The sequence below is a fragment of the Aegilops tauschii genome, chromosome 1 (genome assembly GCF_002575655.3).
Source record: "Aegilops tauschii subsp. strangulata cultivar AL8/78 chromosome 1, Aet v6.0, whole genome shotgun sequence".
Taxonomy (NCBI): domain Eukaryota; kingdom Viridiplantae; phylum Streptophyta; class Magnoliopsida; order Poales; family Poaceae; genus Aegilops; species Aegilops tauschii.
In genome coordinates, this window is record NC_053035.3 from 428,419,697 (window position 1) to 428,441,636 (window position 21,940).

The window sequence follows — 21,940 nt, forward strand, 5'->3', positions numbered from 1 at the left end:
TGTTTCCTCCAGCCAATGATGATTTTACACGTGGAAAATCCCCATTGGTCGGGGGTGTTAACGGGTTATCAGATCCAAAACCGGACCCGATAGCTTAACGGCGTTCCGTTACGGTGGATGCCACGTGTTGGTCACCCTTGACGAAAGCACTTCTGTGACGCACGATTTATCGTCATGGAAGTGGACACTTCCGTGATGATAATTTTGGTAATGTCATGGAACACTTCTACGACAGCACAGGTATGACTCTCTTGATTCTGTCATAAATTTTTCATGGATGTACATGCATGACAGAAAACGTGACCTACTATGACAAACACGTATCATCACGGAAGTGTATTTTTTTTTGTAGTGAGGATACAAAATTCAGTAAAATGAAAATAGAGACAGCATCAATAAAGTGTTTAATCTGCAGAATTTATTACCGAAAATGAACTGAAGAAGAGTTGAACTGAGGCATTCATTATAAATCAATTAGAAAATAAAATCAAAATGAATTGAACAATGTACAAACTTTGAGCATTAGTAACTCAAATTTGGCAACAACAATCTGTTCTTACATAATCCTTGAAGTACATAAATTAGGCCAATCTACTTGCACACTTAGGCCACGAAAGACTATAGTCAGCCCCCAAAATCCAAAATACTATAATCATCTTTGTCCAAAATACTAGTCAAAATGTCCAAAATACTATCTAACAAGCTTGTACATGTTAGAACAGATCTTCATCATAAACACCACCAGGGGGAGACATCAACAGTTGTGTGTAACTGATATTTGCTTGAGGCTGTACACCACCATCCTTCTCCACTCTTACTTGAGGTTGTGCACCATCATTTTTCTTTTGTTGTTACCATGAAAATTCTAGTATTTAGTCTAGGAATGAGTGGTAACAATATATCATGTATAGATGGGAACATACCTTTGCTGCTTTTTTTTGGATGAGGCACCTTTAGTTAGTTTGCGCTTCCCCCTGAGTAACTTATCAAGCCAACCTCTCTTTCTCCTCAAGTTTTTTGATTGAACCTCTTTTTTCTTGAGCTTTGCGACACTAAGAAACTCACTAGTTAGTTGCACATTTGGGTCAACATTTTCTTGGTCATCACATGGCTTGTTCGTAGCATCCATAGTTGCATTGAGTTTCTCCTCTAGTTGTGGACCAACGCAATCAAGTGCATCTTCTAATATCAAACGACACTCAAGAGAGTTGGCTACTTTAGCTGCCATAGTGTGAAACTTGTGAGACACACCCCTGTACCAAAGTTGAGCTTCAAACTTTGGATTCTCTACCACATTCCTTCCTTGTCTATCTTGTATGCTTCCATTGCGTGCTTCTCTAGTCCATCTCTTTAAGACATAATGTGTTGGTAATGTCTTTATATTCATCAAGTCAAGAACTTTGAGACCATGTCCACACAATATTCCTGTCCTATAGAACATTCCACAACTACATGAAGCTGTTTTGGTCAAAGGATCACCAATCACTATGCGCTCCTCCTCAAATTCTAAATGACCATGCAAACTCCCAATAGCAACCCCAAATTTGTTATTTCCATCCAACACTCTAGCGCATGCAGCCATGGATCTCTCATGTTCACTTTGAAAAGATTCAAAGATAATTGGAGTGTATTCTTTGCTTGCTAGCACCAACATAGGTGTGTGCATCAGGATTCTTGGCAACTTCTTCCTTTGATCAAATTCAGATTGCAATTCCGTCGTTCTTTTTACCTCCACTGTCCTCTCAAAATGCATCAAGAACCGAACAATATGAAAATCTGATTTCAAATGGTTTTTCAATGAATTGTTGAAGCTCTCACTAAGTTGTGTACTTCTCACTCCCAAACTGAACACATCTCTCATATAACATTCAGCCCATTTTTCTTTCAACTTGTAGATACTATCTAACCAAGTTTGCTTGTGCACTTTACTTCTCATGTTGTTAAATGCCTCTTCAAACTCTACTTTGTCCTCATAGCCATACATGCATTCACCAAAATCTGTGAGAATATGAGACTCTTCCTCTTCATCTTCACCGCTGCTTTCACCCTCCTCTTCATCTTTTTCTCCACCCTTCAATGGACATAAATGCTTAAGAGCATTTTGCATTATATGAAAGGTGCACAATCCATGATATGATTCCGTGAAGACTTTCTCTATAGCTTTCCCCATTGCCGCATCTTGATCCGTATAAATAGTTCTAGGTTGCCTCCCATTATGTGTAGCTAGAAAATTCTCAAAAAGCCATGTAAATGAGTCACATGTTTCATCAAATAGCAAGGCTGCACCAAAAATGGTGGTTTCTCTAAACTGACTGAGTCCAAGAAAAACACCAAATGGCCTATATTCTTTATTTGTGCCAAATGTTGTATCAAATGTGACAACATCACCAAAGTGTGCATAATCAAGAACCATTTTAGCATCAGCCCAGAATATGTTGGCTATATCTTCCTCACAATCCAACTGCAAAGAATATTGGAAAGATGGGTTCTCAATCATTTTGTCATGAAAATACTTCAACATACTACCGGCTTGACCGAAAGCCAACTCTCTTTGCCGCTTGCTTCGCAAATAATTCTTTTGATCACGGCAAGTGTAGCCGAGATTAAATGGTCCACCAACTCGACGACAAGCAAGCTCATGTGCAGCTTCGGGCATGATTCCAGAATCCTCGGCAGCTTCTATTTCAAAAGCTTGTAGTACCGAAATCTTCCTTTGTGATGCCATCAAGTGACATGTTTGTGGCAATTGAAGGTAATGATTGTGTTCCAACACAAGATCTGTGACTTCGTAATTCATTGCTACTCGATCGAGTGATATAATCATGCGAGTTTTGCAATTTGTTCTTGTTTCAGCTCTAACACGCTTTGGCTCATGATCGATTGTTATCCCTTTCTTTCTTATACCCTCATTGGAACAAACAAATTTGCATGAAGTCACTTGACCATCCATTATGCTTACATGTTTGTTTCTCTTCCTCACATCAAACCCAACACGGCCTCCATCTGCAACCCAAAATAGCCAAGCTTCATCCGATTTTCTAAACCTCATGCCAATTTGAGGCATCCCCTTGTCAATTTCCCCCATTGCAGAACACTTGCAAATGCACAACACTCACAATTGCATAGCACACTAATCAGCAGAAATTCTGTAAAATAAGACAATAAACACATCAATCAAACCTCTGATTAATGCATGACAATGGAGACAATATAGGGTAAAGAAACACACAACCAGAAATTTTTCCAGCACTATTTTCAGTATTGAAGTAACAATCCAATGACATGGCTAATTTTCAGTACTAAACTAACAAGCAAGCACAATTTTCAGTTTCGAAATATACATATACAGAGGACGCACAGGGGACGGACAGAGGACGCACAGGGGATAACCTGCTCTGTACGGGAGTGGTCGCAGGGGTCGCAGGGGAGAACCTCGGTTGAGGGGACGCGGTCGTCGGAGCTGAGGGCTCGTCGGAGCGGGGCGGGAGGGCGGACGCGGTCGTCGGAGCTGAGGGCTCGTCGGAGCGGGGCGGGGATGAGAAGCCGTGGGGCGGAGGGGATTGCCGGCGCCGTTTATCCAGTGGCCGCCGCCGGAGATCCCATGGCGCCCTTCCCCACGGCGGCGATGACGGCACAGCTCCACGGCAGTTCCCGCGCGAGAGTCCTTCGCTGTGCGCTTCATTTCCCGCGGTTTAGGCTGTCTCGCGTGCGAGGATCGAGCGGACTGGTCCAATTTTAGGTTGACTCGCTGCAGTCCGTCGGATGGGGAGTGGATGGTGGATCGTGGGCCTCAGGGCACAGCGTGCCCTGCCTTGAGCGGGGCACGGGATCTCGCAGTAAAAGTGCACACTGTGGATGCTCTAAAGTTGGCTTTTGTCAGCGAGGAAGCGGGTTTCTCTGCAGGATCCCGTTTCACTCTGCAAGCAGCAGGTTGGGATGAGGTGGAGCATTTGAGTTGACGTGGTGTGCTGAGGCACTGGTCCAACATGGAGCGTTGTGCATGCTCTAATGAGAACTTTGTTCTAATTATGTCCTCCTAGAAACTTTTCGTTCAGGGATTTGTGTTGTTGGGGGGGGGGGGGCACAGCCCCCTCAGCTATACACATAGCTCATCTGCTGATATCAAGTGATTCGTATAGATCGATGCATTTCCAGTAGTTTGATCCTCACGAAGGTATTAGAGCGTCAGTCTTCCCTCGGCGACGGCTTGATGGCGGCTAATCGAACAGCGGAGAGCAGGAGGTTGGGATCTCCCCTAAAATCCCTCCTGTCTCTCATTGTTTGTGGTGGCGGTGTAGATCTCTGACGGTGGTGATTTGGGGTGGCGGCGAGAGTTCGGGCACAAATCAACTCGTCCGAGACGGTTGCCGGCGTTACTCGCCCGGTGGTAAAACTCCGGTCTCTGAAGTTGATCCGTGCGCCACACGAGGCGTTGAGCTCGAGCTGAAGCACATGTTAGATTTAATCCTTGTTACTATCTCCGTCCTGATTTATTGGTCCCCTTCGCATTTTATGCTAAATTTTGACCTTAGATTTAACTAAAAAATGTTAATGCATGTAACAAAAACTAATATCATTGCAAACTATGTTTAAATACGAATCCAACCATATAATTTTTGGTGACATGCATTATTATTTTCTTAGTTAAATCTATGGTCAAAGTTTGACACAAAATACTAAAGAGACTAATAAATCAGGACGGAGGTAGTACTTCACTCGATCTCGAAAAGGAGTTGGGATGGCGGACACACGCGCAAGGTGCAGATCACGGTGGTCCGTTTGGAAGAAAATGTGTCTGAATTGAGGGCAGAGTTAGCAGATCTCAAAGAACTCAAGCAAGAAGTGACGCCACTGCGAGCAGAAATGGTCACAATGCCACGAGTAGAATCAAAATTGCGAGACATGAATGCAGAGATTCAAAAACCCTGCAGCTAATTTGGCAAAACATGACAGTGAACAGTCAGAAAACAGAGATAGTCACACCAGTAATTCCTCAAGTGAGCAATGGAAATGCAGGAACTGGAGCACCTACACACAGTCGACGCAAGTAAAAGAAAGTAGGTCTGGATCACTGGATGAACAAGCCCTAGTTCAGTAATCGAGCATCATGTATAAGTACAACATGTTCAAAGGCGTCAATGTCACCCTAGTTTGCAACATATGCTGCATATACAAAACCCTGGGTGTATTTGCAAGCCTGGGGATATACAAAGAAGCAATGTAAATATTCACAACCCTGTTAATCTGTTACATCCGCCTCCGATCTGTATCTGCCAATTGGTCTCACATCTAAGCTTCGGAAGTCGCTTGGAACTAGGCCGCAAACCTATTTCCTAGAGTGCTACAGGCTTATACAACATTGGAGATAGAAACTGGCCCCCAACGAACAGCAGCAAAACTGACCCTGATGCGCTCCTGAAGAAATATCACTCGATGTCCGTGACTTCAGCCTCAACATCTACAATCATCCCAGAACCAGAAGGTGCTTTTCCTGCATACATCAGGGAACATTGTGATCATTAGTTAACATGCACAAAAGGTGTGGTGAAGGAACAATTTTCTTGAAAAGCCTCGGCCGTCTAATTTAAATAACAGCTGAAAGCCAAATCATCTACATGACCTATGCTGAGTGCATCCCATCATATGCAGAATGATACAGCCCGACTTCATTCGCTGATGATGTATGGTCTTTGTCAGCCTTAGCAATCATTCTTAACCCGTGACATGTTGTAAAAAGTATTTGACATGAATATCTGTCATTTATATCTGATCTTTCATTGTTCACCCAACCTAATCTAGAAATTATTGTGTATGACATGACATAAGGGGATCACCTCGTTTAGTTTAATTCATATGGATAAAATATTAAATGGGCAAATGAAATACAGACAGTAGGAAGACTGTAGCTTGCTAATACCATTTGATCCACGGTTGAATAACTCATTGAAGGCTTGTTGTGCTTTTGTAGGGGTCCTTCCAGATGAAAAGCTAGCAGCTTCTCTGACAAACTTATCGCCCTGAACTGCAGCATGTACAATGATGATTTAGCTCCAACGATAGTCTCATCTAGACAAGCACATGAGAAATGCTAAACAGAGGAGAGAAAAAATAAAAAAGGAGTAAAGAAAACTATGTTTCATGGGACATTCAAGCCATGGATAAATTCCATGATTCTCGATTTCCATTTGGCTGATACCATCAACAATGCTCATGATTTTCTTTTCAGTGGCGAATGTGCCATACCCATGTAGAGCTTGAGAAGTTTTTGACCTTAAAATCAAGACAACTCTGTTCTGATACGGTGATACCAGATGTATCATCAGACATGCATGTTCTAAAACCACTCAACACAAGCTTAACTCTATCTATTCCCAGGCTCCCAGCACAGAACAATCAGGACCATGCAAATGCTTAAAGGGCAGAAAATGTAACATGGAATTAAGTGCACAGATGTTTTAAGGACTAAGCAAAATATAATTTGGTTGTACAACTTCTAGCTGGACAGTGGAGCTCGCATATCTAACTGAAGGTCTGAAAATACCAGTGCCATTAAAGATTGCATAGCTACAGTCCACCAGCTAAATTTCCAGTAGCAGATTTTCTAGTATGGCAAGACCAAACACGAGCAGCCAGGAGGTAGTTCTTCTGAGACCTTTATTCTGTTAGCAAACTGGATATGGGAAACACAAGTTCTGCTTACCAGAGAAAGGTTGAGTGCAATAAGGACAGAATTGTGGACCATTCTTCACAGATGTCCTATTGGACAAGCAAACTAATCAAAGTTAACTTAAGTTACAAAATTATGCAAGCTTAACATAAATTTTCTTATGCTTACTTCAGTATCCGGAAGCTTTTTCCACAGTTGGGACACTGCAACAAAAGAAACATGTTTGACAATGTTAAACTTGCGCAAACAAACAACAAAGTCTTTGCCATTTTATTTAGGAAGAACAACAAATAACAGTAGGTACTAAAACTAACAGACATTTACCCTCGTCATCTATATTTAAGAAACTAAAAGTACAGTAGTAGGAAATCCGTGGAAACCACATTACCAAACACCAAATTTATGTTCGGACTTACATCGCTCTGAAGTATATTTCGTTGTGCAAAGAATATGAGCGCACCGAGACCCACAATAGGCAGAAGTACCGTGAGGAGCTGTTATCAAAGAGAGATGTACAAAGCTAAAGTTAAGTTGCCAAAGTAATGTAACACCATGGATCAAAATTGATAGACAAGACAAGATAAGATATCCCTTTATGCTAATATTCTAAATCCAAACTCTTAGTTGCATAAGCTTATCCATGCTGCTGCCCAGAGCGAACTAAATCAAAGTTGATGGTTTCCAGTTTACAGATTACTGTGGAATCAGAATGCTCAATTTGCTGCAGCAACATACAGTATAAGGTAGCATTCAGTTGACAGACTAGCAACCAATGGTAATACAGCTTATACCAAGTAACAGTACTAGGTGAAAAATAATGCAAACTGTCTGGAAAATTGGGGGAAGCTAGTTTGGCACAATTTACAAAATAATTGGTCGATTTCAGAGATTAAGCTGTCTATTGCACCAGAATCATATGTTTTCTGAACCTTATCCAGTTTCTCCATTCAGATATCAACCAAGCTAGTCAACGAGACAGCAAACTAGTCATAAACTAGTAGTATCCATTTACAAGTTAAATCATTTCAGGAGAAGGAGGCTCGTACCCAGAGCGAGACGATGGCGTCGAGCAGCCACCGGAACTGGCCGCTCACCACGAGGTAGGCCACGAGGGCGACGAAGGCGAGGTTCGCCACGACCCGGCCGCGGCCGGTCGACCCCTGCCGCCGCCCGCCGCCAAAGAAGGGGCCTTTCCCGGCCCCGGCCACGCCAAGGCGCCGCCCGCCCGCCATTCTCCGCGCCAAGGTGCCGCCCCTCTCCGGGAGCTCGCGCCGCAAGAACGGCTTCGCCATGGAGAAGGCCCCATCTGGGTACCTCGGAGATATCTTCCTGGCCCTTGGGTGGAGGAGAGCGTGCGAGCAGCAGCAGAGCGGGGACGGAGTGAGGAGAGCGTGCTGGAGCGTGGCCATGGAGGGGAAAGGGGGATTGGAGAAGAGTCTCCAAGAAATCTTTGGGCTCTTCTTGCCTTCCGTTCTTGTAATTTCGATTTTGTTTTTGTTTTTTTGGTTGGGTTTGATCTTTCTTTCCACAATTTTTGTGGTGAAATTGAAGGGGATTTGTGTGAGTAATCTTCCACGTACGGCAACCTGAAAGATAGGAGTTGAACTGAACACATAGGCAGAGGCAGTGCTTTAACTCAACACCGACAGTGACAACCCAACAAGATTTAAATTAAAAGAAATGAAAAAGGCTGCAAAATAGAATTAAATTGCAATACATAGGGATAGTGCAATGTCCATATTTGATAGAAAAAAAATTATGCAAATTCTCAGTTACATCATATGTTACACAATATTGGCCAACCTCCTCGTTGATGAACGTCGAATTCTTATACCTTTCTGTAATTTTCACCGGTGGCGGTGGCATTACAACGATTTAATTGATGACTTTAGGGTTTTTAGATTCTGGACTGTTGTGTGCAGAGGCCGAGAATACATTCACTTTCTTTTTAATTCACTTGAAAATAATCGCTGGGCGGAAACAATGGACTGGGTAGGCATATCAAGGCGGCAATAGTGACGGAGGATCAATAAGCTATGTGGCGCCGGAGCCAACAAGACAAACTAGGTGATGACATTCATGGTTGTGTGTTGACAATGACAACAGAGAAGAGCTAAAGCTAAGGACTCCTTTGATTTAAAGGTTTTTCATAGGAAATCAGGAGGTTTAGAATCTTTAGAATTTGTCCGTGTGATGGTTGTTTGATTCGTAGCATTGAAGCCTGTAGGAATTTTTCCTAAAGATTTCTTTGTACTACTTCCCGTAAGATTTCTAGCATCCGCTCAAACCTCTATGCAAGAATCCTTTGTTTTGCCTATGATGCAATTAAACAACCCAAAATGTTATAGGATTCAGCCATGCCATTCTAATCATATGTTTTCTCTATTCCCTGGATGAGTAACATATTGGCTTTCCTAGTTAAATTTCCTGATAATGAATGATACACATTTTTATTGAAGAGTTAGTTCCATTTTTTATCTCAATGATTTATCACTTGTGATAGAATTGACCCCAATTTTAGAAAATCATCAATTTATACCCCCATTTATCATAATGTGCCATATTTTACCCCTTTGTATTTTCAACTAAGTAAAAATATAATATTTTTTATTTTATAATCTACTTATGTCACCTTACTGTATGTGCTCTGAGAGAGATGCACAGACGACGATGCAGAGAAAGCAACAATATAGATTCACATAGAAGTACTCCCATACATAGCCAATGAAATGAAGTATAATAGTAAAAAATACAATAAAGCAATGCTGTTGCAAGCACTTCGCCATTAAAGAAATTAGTTTTACTGGTACAAAATTGATCGGCGGTATGGGTTGCGAACGTTAATTGTCATTTGAAATATGTGCAAATACATCGAATATTATTTTTCGAGCCCAGGCTCATCTGCACCCGGTGAAGAGAAAATTCACAAAAACTCAAAAAAATTGATTTTTTTGCACGGAAGATAATTTGGTGCATAAGATGCGCTCCAAAATTGAGATCATTTGAACATATGAGTAGCTCTCAGCAAAAAAGATAAACTGCGTCAGAACAATACATGAACAGTAAATTTCTTCACACCCCAAATTTGTTTTTTTTTCCGAGAGCTACTCCGATGTCCAAATGATCTGAAATTTGGAGCGCACCTCACGCACCAAATTATTTCCCATGCAAATATATTCAGATTTTTTTTGAATTTTTCTAACAATTTTTTATTTATTTTCTGTTCATCGCGGGTGCAGCTGAGCCTGAACACCGAAACACCACATCCCAAATACATGGCTTATTAATATCTTTTCATAAATAGTCACTCCGTTCATAAACATCAGATGTTTTGGACATTTCAATATAGCCTACATACAAACTGAAATAGGTGAAGAAATATACTAAAACATATCTATATACATCCGATTCACAAAAATTAGAACATCTTATATTTGTGAACGGATGGAGTAACATCTGACTGACAGTAATAATATAACAACTCAGGTGTGAATTTAAGTACATGGAAGAATATAATGTACTATTTGTTTTTGCAAATATGTTCTCATTTTTACTACAAAGTCACGGGTAAATGCCATGATTGATGTATTAATTAAGCAAAAGATGATTCCTAGGTTAATTATGAATAGGGGGGAAATTGTACAAATGCTCAAACAGACGTTCATGACATTTCGTTCCAGAAAGATGAAGGCCTCCCCAGCTCATTGCCTCCTCCCGTCGCATGAGGCATGAGGTTCATCTCCCATGGCTTTCTTTGATACACATGAAGTGTTTGATGTAACTAGCACAATGCCCATACGTTGCTACGGAACCATAACAAAAAGGCGATGAGATACTACTAGCTTAGAAGATTATCAAAAGATAATAGTATCTTATGGCTATTGCAAAGTTTATAATTAAAAAGAGAGCATAAAAAAAGGGTTATGTTTTAGTCATTGATGAATTTTAAGAGACCATTAGTGAGATAATATCTTAAATTTTAAAGCATAGTAGAATGTGCATGACTAATTTGAATGCACAAGATCGTGGATTTGGTAGGAGGATAACGTCGATGACCGCGTTGAAATTGCGATGTGTTCGCTCTCTTCTGCTATGCTATAGAACTGGAAGAATTTGTTGGGCAGAGAAATTAAAATCAAGATCATGATTTTGAATTGGAGTCATATGCATTTATAATTAGTGTTTTTAAGAGCGTTATTCTCATATTAGGGTAGCAGTGTATTTGTTTATTTGGAGTAGGTCTCATGCCGAGTGAAAATAATATTTGTTTATTATATCTTTTGTAAGTTTGCTAGTCTCACATGTGTGTACAAGTGCATTGGTTTACTTTGTATGGTCCCAAATGTGAATTCATCACTATAACTCCAACCATTATAAGTAGGATGTTATATCTTTTGTAAGTTTGCTAGTCTCACATGTGTGTAGAAGTGCATTCGTTTATTTGAATTGTCCCATATGTGAACTCACCACCAATTCCAACCTTTATAAGTAGGAAAGAAGTTAGAGAGAGAGGAGGAGGAGGAAGAAGAAGAACAAGTCAACATTCCCATGTGGCAGTTTTTTTCTTTCAACTCGTCCTGACAGGCGGGCCTGTCTAATTAGTGACGTCATCAAAATTATTAGGGTCAGTGTTTTTGTCATTGTCAATTTTTTAGTATGATGATTTTTGTAAAGAATTGCAGAGTGATGATTTTTTGCTAATGACATGGCTATTGTGATGGTTCTACGCATTTAACTCCATCCATAGGTATGATCTGCAGTTGAAGACCTAGAATAAAACGCACAACTCAATCAAATACCATCTCCACTATTGTGTTGTTCCAATTGCAGCCACTCAAGGAAAAAATGTGTTAAGATCCCGACCTAATATAATTCAAAATACAAATAGTAGCTTCAGCTGTTCTTCACTAATTTCATTAATAGTCCAAAGAAAAATACTCTTGGTGCTGCTTGACTCAACCCGTTCGCGAAGTGCCACTGCCCACGAACCAAAAAAAATATCAAGAGAAATTATGCTGGATGATAAAAGAAAAAGAGGACATTGGGAGTTGCTTTGGTGCCAAGCTACCTCAAAACACAGTAGATGCAGAGCATTTGCAGGAAAAAAAACTGTCTATCTCTGAATACCTGAACAAGGCACAGTTAACGTTGGTTCCGTTATCCAACATAGGCATGTGGGCCAGTGTGAACATTTCTACTCCCTCCGTTCCTAAATATAAGTCTTTTTAGAGATTTCACTATGAATTACATACGGAGCAAAATGAGTGAATCTACACTCTAAAATATGTCTATATACATCCGTATGTAGTTTGTAGTGGAATATCTAAAAAGACATACATTTAGGAACTACTACTACTCCCTCCGTTCCTAAATATAAGTCTTTGTAGAGATTCCACTATAGACTACATACGGAGCAAAATGAGTGAATCTACACTTAAAATGCATCTACATACATCCGTATGTGGTCCATAGTGATATCTTTACAAAGACTTATATTTAGGAACGGAGGGAGTACTACTACTACACTAATGTACACTCTGGCCGGCAAGATGCATATATGGATGGTTTAATTAGCCTGAACACTTAGTTACCAATGGTCTTACCCCGCAAAAAAAAGTTACCAATGGTCTTAAACTCTTAATCAGCTAGATGATACCCCGCGCGTTGCTGCGGCGGTAATCATTTGCAATATGCTTCAATTAGATTTGATTGTGTGGAATATAACATTTAAATTAATTAAAATTTGATCAAAATAAAAATAAACATGAATTATTATATTTGATCATGTATAGTTGTAAAATATTTATTGAAAATAAGTACTCCCTCTGTCCCATAATATAAAAACACTTTTGAGTGGTGTAAAAAACACCTTTATATTATGGGACGGAGGGAGTAGAATAATAGAATGAAAAATATTTTCTCATGCATGGTTGCATATGGTGTTGGGTCTTTTTCATGCATGGTTGCATGTTGAGGTGAGTCTTATTCCATGCATAATATTATGATGATGTGGCATGCTTATATGTTGAGATAAATAAGATAATGGGGGTGAACTTCATAGATATATATAGGATTCGCTGGCTTAAGACACGCAACGCTAGTTGCCTGTCTTGTTCTCTCCGGCGCCTGCGTGTATGGTTATTGGTTACTCCACTTGTTTGGATTCTCCCAACGGTAACTCCAAAGACAGACACAAACAAGAGATGGAGTGCAGAAAACAAGGAGAATGATGATGTCCTAAATATGGTGTCCCTGTTCTTAATTTGCTTGCACCGTGTCACAACTAGTACCCACCAAATTGTTTGGTCATTTTCCCCAACCAACTTCTCTCCACTCCCAGCACACATACACAAACAAAGAGACCGATGGAGCGAAGAGACCGGCAATAGAGAGGCTCGTGGTCTATGGCGCATGTGGTGAGCGCCTCGCTAGGCGCGTTGGGTCCCTTGCTGGTGAAGCTTACCGGCCTGCTTGCCGACGAGTATGGCCGCCTCAAAAGCGTTCGGCGTCAGATCATGCCACTTAGATATGAGCTAGCCAGTATGGAAGCTGCGGTCAGGAAGTATTCTATGCTAGAAGATCCAGATATCCAGGTCAAGCAATGGATCTCCATGGTGAGAGAGTTGGCATACGATATAGAGGATTGCATAGATATTTTCATTTACCGGATCGGCAATGGTGGACGTCAGAGCGGCTTCAAGGACTTCTTCTGCAATACCACTCGCCAACTAAAGGCCCTTGGAGCACGACGTGGAATCGCCGACCAAATCGATGAACTCAAGGCTCGGATCAGGCATGTGAAAGAGCTCAAGAACAGTTACAATCTGGATGCTACTACTTGTAGCATGTCTAGCCATATAGCCGTTGATCCACGACTATGTGCTATTTTTGCCGAGGAGACAAATCTTGTGGGCATTGATGGTCCAAGAGATGATCTTGCCAAATGGATAGTGGACGAGAAAGTCATACATAGTAGGGTGTTGTCTATTGTTGGGTTTGGTGGATTAGGGAAGACAACATTAGCCAATGAGGTTTATCGCAAGGTTCAAGGGCATTTTGATTGCCGGGCTTTTGTATCAATCTCACAGAAGCCAAACATAAGAAAAATTATCAACGATCTAATCTACAAATTGCCTCACCCAGACGGGTTCACAAATAATAGCGACATTTGGGATGAAATTACATCTATTGCAAAGCTTAGAGAGCTACTACAAGATAAGAGGTAATTGAACTCCTTGTTTTCCTACAAAACATGACTCGTGCATATTTCTCTAACATTTCTGCATATATTATCTACAGTGTGGTCATGATACACATTTACAATAAACTAGATATAATAACATAACAAATATTCGTGATACACTTAACTAACTAGAAGAGTTTACGATGCATTTACAATGTTGGAGTTTCATATATAACTTCCATTGGTTTCTTCCATATCTCTTTTGCAATTAATTAATCCATTTATGATTATTTCAACAGACAATGTTGGAGTTTCATGGCCCATTTACTATATCTTCTATTATAATTTCATAAATACTCAACGATGTATTGTGACATAGTGTTGCCAAATCATAAATAGTGAAGAGATTTTGCTTTTGATTGGGTAACTAGAGTAAGTTTCCTTTAGGTACAAAATTCAATACTACACAAGTAGAATAAACTCTATATGTAAACTTAAGTAATGAGCATGATACATATAAACAATAAGCATAATAAACTTGATTTAATTTGCTAGTTGAGTACATGAAGCACACAAAATGTTCCAGTTTGATGGTCTATTTATGGCATGCAAGATTTGCACCTTTTAGCTGAATTTCTTATCATAATTTATTGGTGTATAATATTTATTACTATGTGCTAGGTATCTTATCATAATTGATGATTTATGGTGTACACAAGCATGGAGCACTATCAAGTGTGCTTTACCAGAGAATAATTGTTCTAGTAGAATAATAGCTACTACACGCATTAGAGATGTAGCAAGGTCATGTTGTCCAAGCTATTATGACTGTGTGTATGACATGGAAGCCCTAAGTGATCTGCACTCCGAAATATTGTTCCACAAAAGAATTTTTGGCTCTGAGAACTGTTGCCCAAACACGTTGAAGGAAGTTTCAGATAAAATCCTCAAAAAATGTGGAGGCTTACCATTGGCAATTATAACTATCTCTAGTTTACTAGCAAACAAACCAGTTGTCAAGGTAGAGTGGGAGAAGGTTAATAAGTCAATCGGTTCTACTTTGGAAAATAACAAGAGCCAAGAGGGAATGAATAGCATATTATGCCTTAGTTATAATGATCTTTCACCTAATCTCAAGACATGTTTGTTGTATTTAAGTGTTTTCCCCGAGGATTATACTATTGATAGGGACAAGCTAGTGAGGCGATGGATAGCAGAAGGCTTTATCTCTGAAGAGTGTGGACAATGTCAGCAAGAGGTCGCTGAGAACTACTTCTATGAGCTCATCAATAAAAGCTTGGTTCAACCAGTGTACATTGGTTATGATGGCAAAGCTAGTACCTGCCGAGTCCATGACATGATGCTTGATATTATCATTTCAAAATCGGTTGAAGATAATTTCATTATTGTTGTTGATGGAGAAGGAGGACAAACGTGCTTGCCAAATCATCATGGTTTTATTCGAAGACTATCCATCCAACACATTGGCAGGGAGCTTTCTTATGCATTGGCATGTAAAGATCTACGCCATGTTCGATCTCTAACTGCAACGTCGTCAGATTGCATCAAACACTTGCCTAGCCTTGTTGAATTTGAAGCTTTGCGTGTACTAGATTTTGAGGATTGTGAGGGTTTGGACGAGTACGATATGCACAATATGGACAAATTGTTCAACCTAAAATACCTCAGCTATAGGTGCACGGGCATATCAAAGCTACCATCAGGGATTGTAATGTTAGGTGAGCTAGAGACCCTAGATCTTAGGGATACATGTGTGCAAGAGTTGCCATCTGGAATAGTTCAGCTCATTAAACTACAACACCTACTTGTTGCAGTGGGAACTAAGATACCAAATGGAATTGGAGTAATGAGGAACTTGAGAGTCATTTTGGGCTTTAATATTACCCGTAGCCCAGTAGCTGCAGTGGAGGATCTCGGGGACCTAACAAGGTTGTCTGAACTTGACATATATTTAGATGGTGGAGGACCCGAGGAGTACAAAAGACTTGAACAAATGTTACTTTCCTCACTATGCAAGCTTAGCGACGGTAAACTCATGTCTTTACGGATAACTAGGTATGGTGGTTCCCTTGAATTCTTGGATTCTTGGTCTCCATTGCCGTTTTCCCTTCAAATATTTTATATGTCCAGCGATTGCTATTTCGTGAATGTTCCAAAATGGATTGCACCAACACTCAACAGCCTTACTTACCTGGACATTAATTTAACCGAATTAACGGAGAAGGGTCTACTCGCTGTTGGGGAGCTCCCAACCTTACTTTGCCTAGAACTGTGGTTGAAGACAGGACCAAAAGATAGGCTAATTATAGTCGAAGACATGGGATTCCCAAGTCTGAGGGAGTTCAGCATCAGCGGGGAAGCCGAGGCATACGTAACGTTCATGAAAGGCGCTATGCCCAGGCTTGAGAAGCTTGGTATTCCATGCCTTGTGTCAGTGGCAACTACCTATGACTTCTACATAGGCATTGAGCATCTCACTTGTCTGAAACAAGTAATAGTGGTGCTTGGCACAGATGGTTGCGCACCTTCCGAGAGCAAGGCTGCAGCTGCTGCGATCAGGAACGAAGCAGTAGTCAACCTCAACCATCCTACAATTACTATTTTTGGGGAACCAAGAGACTCAAAGTGACCAGGAAAAATGCAAGGATGAAGTGACACTGATGGGAACCAAGAGGTAAGTAATACTAATAGTACATAATTTGATCTTGCATCATGCATCGTTCTAAAACATGGCTTTATTTTCTCCAACAATATGATTTCCTTTTAAGTTACCAAAGCTTTTGAAAGCATCTCAAATACATGTTGCATGTACTTCTTATTCTACTAGGTGAAGGTGATGTGGAGCTTATTAGCTAGCTTGCTTGAGATTAATGTCACCTACATCCAAATTACAAGATGAAAACTACAAGCTCAAACAGGGCGAGACCCAAAAGAGTGCTTCAATTTCTACTTGCTACTCCCTCCGTCCCATAATATAAGAGCGTTTTTGATACTACACTAGTGTCAAAAAGTTCTTATATTATGGGACGGAGGGAGTACATAGTACTACATGGTGTGTTTGTCATTCCCATTGGTTACTTTTCATGACTGAGACTGAGTTAATTGCACAGAAGTACCACAATTCGGGCATCACATGCAGATTGGTACCACGATTGCTAATCTTTGCATGTCAGTACCATGATTGCTCCAGGTTTTTTCAAATAAGGCTAAAACGCGTATTTATACGTATTGACGCTCGATCCGACAGCTCGGGCCCACCCGTCAGGTGCCACGCTGGCCAATCGGCGCGTGCCCGCGCGCTGACTAGGACGAGCCGGTTCGAACCCGGTCCGGTCGCACCAGCTCGCCCCTGCCGCACCATTCCCCTCCCCTCCTCCTCTCCTCACTCGTTTCCTCCGTCGCCGCCGCCTGCGTCCCGACTGCCGGCCGCCGCACCGCCCCGCCGACGCCATGGTTTTGGAGGACGAAAGCAGCGACGACCAGTCTAGCCTCCCGTACATGCATTCTTCCTCCACAGACGGTCTCAACGAGGTCAGTACAGTGAGTTTAGGGTTAGGGTTACAGATTTGGGATTTCTTGATTTGGTTGATTTTGGTAGGTTTTGATTTGCCCATTGTCTTTGTGCGAGCTTCTGCAGGTCCCTTTCAGCCTTGAAGATCCAGATTACAAGGAGCTTGAGCTGGATGTGATGTCTCCATGTGAGAAGCACGGCATGGCATCTGAGAGGCTTGTTGCCTTTGAAGAAACAGACACAGGCAGACGGTTTTTAGCATGTGCACAGCCGGTATGGATTGTAGGCATAGTGATTTTTTTTTCTTACTTTGTCAGTGCCATATTGAACTCTGTTTGCTGGAGTACTCTCCTTGCTGTCAACATTTTGGTTCATAGTGGCATTAGAGTAGCTTATTTAGGTCAAGCATGAGTATATTTTGCTAGAGTACAATGGCATAGTAATTTTGGTTAATAGTGGTACTAGAGTAGCTTAAAAATGATAACTAACCTAGGCATAGTGATTTTTTTTTCTGTTTGCTGGAGTACTCTGTTTGCTGGAGCCATATTGAACTCTGTTTGCTGGAGTACTCTCCTTGCTGTCAACATTCTGGTTCATAGTGGCATTAGAGTAGCTTATTTAGGTCAACCATGAGCCATATTGAACTGTGTTGGTGTTGTTGTTGTTTTTGCAGGCAGGTAGCAATTGTGGCTTTGTTGAATGGGTTGATCACCAGTGGCCCCCAACAATGCAGAATGCATTGTTGAAGCTATGGGCAATGGTTTAAGATGCCAAAACTGCTAGGGTGAATGAAAATCTTGAAAGTTCTTTCACTATCCACCATCTGACAGAAGAGAAGACCAAGCTGGATGCCAACTATGACAAGCTAGTTCAAGATGTGCATGAGCTGATGAACTTCCAGGAAGATAAGGTGGTGGATTTCAGACATCTGCAGTCTGCCATTACATATCAGCAGGAGGTAAGAAAAGATCTGATTGATGATATGAAGGCACAGATGGCAAGTGAGATGGCAAAGAAAGATGAAGAGACCCAGAAACTTACTCTCAAGTATGAGCTGCTGCTCAACCTGACAAGAGCTCAAGCAACAGTCATTCAGAACTTGAAGCTGAACAAAATGAAAGAGAAGCAAGTGCTTACTGAAGCTAGTATGAATTTGGAGCTGAAGAATGCAGAGCTAACAAAGTGTCAGGAGAAGCTCACCCAAGAGAAGCTAGAGTTGAAGCTTCAGGTTGCTGATCTGCTTAAGGGAAATGAAAAGCATATTGAAGAGAAGTGGCAGTTAGAGTTTCAGAATGAAAAGTTGAAGGAGAAGTTCAGGGGGATTCAGGCCATCTTGGAGAAGTGAAGAAGATGAAAATGAGATTAGTGGCATTGCTGACCTTTTGGGAATGATGGTTGTGTAATGACCTAGCATCTAGGAACTAAGGTTGTGTACTGTATGCTTGTACTAATGGTGAACTATGGCTGTGTATGTATGTAGTAGTTATGCTATTCATCCTTTTGTGAGAAAAGGATGAACTATGCATTTGAAGTTGAACTCCTCTATGTATTGTGAACAATGGTTATGTATGGCTATAATGAGTTGAACTCCAGAAACTAATGTGATCAGTTTCTTATTATGTATGGATATGCTGATTATGTAGAAGGATATGTTGATGATGATACATTATGACAATGTTGCAGCAAACCACTCATGTCATACAAAATAAAAGAGGAACAAGACTGACTAAATCTCATTGCATCAGAAGATAACTTCACTGATCCATTACAACTTGGCTTAAACTAGAGCAACTAAACCAGATAGTACATTGCATTTAGATTGGCTGCAACTAAACCAACTAACTAACTTAATATCTTGCCTGCAACTAACCCAAGCACAAATATAGTGAAAAGAAACAACACATTGTGAAATTTGGCCCTAATCCCTACAATCTCTGCATTCTTCTCTCTGAGTTGAGTTTGCAGAGACAGAAACATGGCCTCCCTTGTGCCATCATCTTCACTTGGAGTCAGCATTGGAAATTGATCTTCCTCTCTAGCAACAGTTGCACCTTTAAGCCTCCATACTTCATCACGTAGATCCCCAATGAGCTCCCTCCAGAATGTGGGCAATGGATCATCATGCCATTGCACAAATCCACAGCCACCGTGCTATTAAGATGCAGAAACAAATTTCCAAAAATATATCATTTCACATACTATTGCACAGAAGAAAAAGGAAGGAAATTAGGCAAAAAAACAACACTCACCATAGCATCCACGCAGCTATAGTACCTCCTACCAGGGTTCTGCCTGCTCCAGGAGATCCATCTTGGCGCCTTCCTCGGAGGTGAGCAGTGGCGCATCACTAGAGGCTCGTATGCCATTGGGAGCTCGCGGTAGCGCACCGGCGAGCGCGCCTCCTCCCCCCTCCTTCCTGCAGCTCGACGAAATCCGGGAGCGGACCCGGCACTGGACGACCACGACATCTCTCTCTCCACCGCCGGCCCCAGTCAGCGCCTCCACGCTGAGATTTCTCCTTCTTCTCCTTTGCTGCGCTCCAAATGGACACTGCGTGGACGAACCCTAGTTTCGTTCCCAAATCTGAGATCTTGTGCTGTCACTTTAATAGTAGGAGAGGTACCTGTCCCACATGTCAGAATCCCCAAATGTGGTACTGCATGTTATGTGATGCCCCAATATTGGTACTGACATGCAACAAATAGCAGCAGTATTGGTACTGACTTGAAAGAAGTAACTGAAAATGTGTTACTGCTTTGCAAATACTGGTACTCCACCTGAAGTTCAACATTACAATAACCACCTCAAGTTCCACATTAAGATAACCACCTCAAGTTCAACATTACAATAACCACCTCAAGTTCCACATTCAGATAACCACCTCAAGTGGCAACAACACATCAACATGAGCATCAAGTTCAACCAAAATAACACCACATCATTTCAAATTACTTGGCTCCTCTTCCTCTGCTAGCAGTGAAGTAGGACATCCATCCAGTGTGTGTACCATCAGTAGGAATGTCAGCATATTGCCTGGGGGCACTGAATGGCCTTGGAGCACCTCTTCCAGCTCCTCTTCCTCTGCCAGCTCCTCTTCCAGATGGTGGTGGTGTAGTAGAAGTAGCAGCTCCTCTTCCTCTTCCTCTTCCAGATGGTGGTGGTGTAGTAGAAGTAGCAGCTCCTCTTCCTCTTCCTCTTCCTCTTCCTCTTCCTCTTCCAGATGGTGGTGGTGTAGTAGAAGTAGCAGCTCCTCTTCCTCTGGCAGCTCCTCTTCCTGTGGCAGCTCCTCTGGCAGCAGCTCTTGGCTGTCTTGCTGTTGTTGTAGTAGAAGGACCAGCAGCTCTTGGCTGTGAGTTACTTGGAGTATCCTTACAAAGAAAAGGAAAACAGTTAATAATGCTAGAAAGAAATGTACAAGAAATAAAGGAAAGATTTGTATATTTCAAGGTGAAAAATTATTACCACATGCTTATTCTTCCTCAAAGCTAGCTCAGGCTTCAACTGTTTAAGACAGTTTGTGTACCTATGCCCTTGGAGACCACAATTGCCACATGTTATGGTCCCCATTCTTGAAGTGTCTTTTGGCTTTGGTACTTCAAATTTGCCCTTGATCCTCTTTTCTTTCTTTCTTCCTCTCTTGATTTTGAATGCAGGTGGTTCTATGTCTGGACCAGGGGTCCTTGTCCAATCATGCTCACCAGGCACAGGAAAGATCATTGGTTCATAAGCTGCAGCATAAAAATCTTTCTTGAAGAATTTGCTGACATAATCCTCTGGTTTCCTTTTAGCCTTGTTTATTGCAGAGATGGCATGGTTGCAAGGTATGCCACTAAGGTCCCACTTCCTGCATCCACAAGTCTCAAGTTCCAGGTTGACAGCATGTGTTTGCTGCCCACTTGTAACTTGCCATAAGTTGACCCCTGCCTGTATTGGCTTGCAATATCTGGCCCTCTCCTTCTCAACCTCTAGCTTCTCACTGTAATGAGGTGTTATATCCCATCTTGCTGCCTTTACACTCTCTCTGTTCCTATGCCACCTCACCATCTGCTTATCTTTTATCCCATCACACATTGTCCTTATAGGTTTTCTCCTAACATCTAGAATGTACTTGTTGAACACCTCAGACAAGTTGTTCACTACCAAGTCAGTCTTGCAGTTTGTGTCAAATGCATGCCTTGCCCATGTTTTTTTTGGTATTGCAGTAAGCCACTCCCAAGCTTCCTCACTTTCAGATCTAAGATCATTCATTGCAATATTAAATTTGTGTTCATTGTAGGCATAGCTAGAATTATCCATGCACTTCTTAAGATCTTCACCCCTAAACCCAGCATTTTGGAAATTTGCATATAAATGCCTAAGGCAGAATCTTTGGTTGCAATTTGGAAAGACAGCATTCATTGCATTCAATAACCCCTGACACAAACAATTTAACAAGTCTAAGCTACAAGGTAAATAAATATGCACCAATGAAACCCTTAGCTACTGTTAACACTTGTGCAAAACAAAATGAAATGTGCAAACACATACCTTTTGTCTATCTGACATTATAGTATAAGGT

General features: G+C 41.3%; 4 protein-coding genes across 4 annotated transcripts; 2 read left to right on the forward strand and 2 right to left on the reverse strand.

Moving 5' to 3' along the window:
• Positions 1–339: 339 nt before the first annotated feature.
• LOC141042099 (protein FAR1-RELATED SEQUENCE 5-like) lies at positions 340–3,163 on the reverse strand. Its single transcript, XM_073509646.1, has one exon. The coding sequence runs from the start codon at positions 3,083–3,085 to the stop codon at positions 902–904; it is 2,184 nt and encodes a 727-aa protein (XP_073365747.1). The 5' UTR covers positions 3,086–3,163; the 3' UTR covers positions 340–901.
• Positions 3,164–5,048: 1,885 nt separating this feature from the next.
• Positions 5,049–8,249, reverse strand: LOC109763459 (uncharacterized). The gene is made up of 6 exons (XM_020322307.4): positions 7,714–8,249; positions 7,084–7,161; positions 6,836–6,870; positions 6,701–6,756; positions 5,918–6,022; positions 5,049–5,491 (listed from the first exon to the last, which is right to left on the reverse strand). Exons 1-6 carry the CDS (start codon positions 8,074–8,076, stop codon positions 5,427–5,429), a joined length of 702 nt encoding a protein of 233 aa, XP_020177896.1. The 5' UTR covers positions 8,077–8,249; the 3' UTR covers positions 5,049–5,426.
• A 4,822-nt stretch (positions 8,250–13,071) lies between these two features.
• Positions 13,072–16,500, forward strand: LOC109763470 (disease resistance protein RGA5-like). The gene is made up of 2 exons (XM_073506364.1): positions 13,072–13,889; positions 14,532–16,500. Exons 1-2 carry the CDS (start codon positions 13,072–13,074, stop codon positions 16,498–16,500), a joined length of 2,787 nt encoding a protein of 928 aa, XP_073362465.1.
• Positions 16,501–17,321: 821 nt separating this feature from the next.
• Positions 17,322–18,727, forward strand: LOC109763471 (uncharacterized). The gene is made up of 4 exons (XM_073506365.1): positions 17,322–17,402; positions 17,509–17,655; positions 18,056–18,059; positions 18,150–18,727. The coding sequence occupies exons 1-4, from the start codon at positions 17,322–17,324 to the stop codon at positions 18,725–18,727; spliced, it is 810 nt and encodes a 269-aa protein (XP_073362466.1).
• The last annotated feature ends 3,213 nt before the right edge of the window (positions 18,728–21,940 follow it).

Bases quoted from the DNA above. Each gene is read 5' to 3' on its own strand.
- LOC141042099 (XM_073509646.1), bottom strand. From the start codon at position 3,085: ATGGGGGAAATTGACAAGGGGATGCCTCAAATTGGCATGAGGTTTAGA.
- LOC109763459 (XM_020322307.4), bottom strand. From the start codon at position 8,076: ATGGCCACGCTCCAGCACGCTCTCCTCACTCCGTCCCCGCTCTGCTGC. The intron at 7,162-7,713 runs GTACGAGCCTCC...CTTTGATAACAG, and splicing joins ACGCCATCGTCTCGCTCTGG to CTCCTCACGGTACTTCTGCC. The intron at 6,023-6,700 runs GTAAGCAGAACT...TACATGCTGCAG, and splicing joins TTGCACTCAACCTTTCTCTG to TTCAGGGCGATAAGTTTGTC.
- LOC109763470 (XM_073506364.1), top strand. From the start codon at position 13,072: ATGGCGCATGTGGTGAGCGCCTCGCTAGGCGCGTTGGGTCCCTTGCTG. The intron at 13,890-14,531 runs GTAATTGAACTC...ACTATGTGCTAG, and splicing joins GAGCTACTACAAGATAAGAG to GTATCTTATCATAATTGATG.
- LOC109763471 (XM_073506365.1), top strand. From the start codon at position 17,322: ATGGTTTTGGAGGACGAAAGCAGCGACGACCAGTCTAGCCTCCCGTAC. The intron at 17,403-17,508 runs GTCAGTACAGTG...GAGCTTCTGCAG, and splicing joins CCACAGACGGTCTCAACGAG to GTCCCTTTCAGCCTTGAAGA.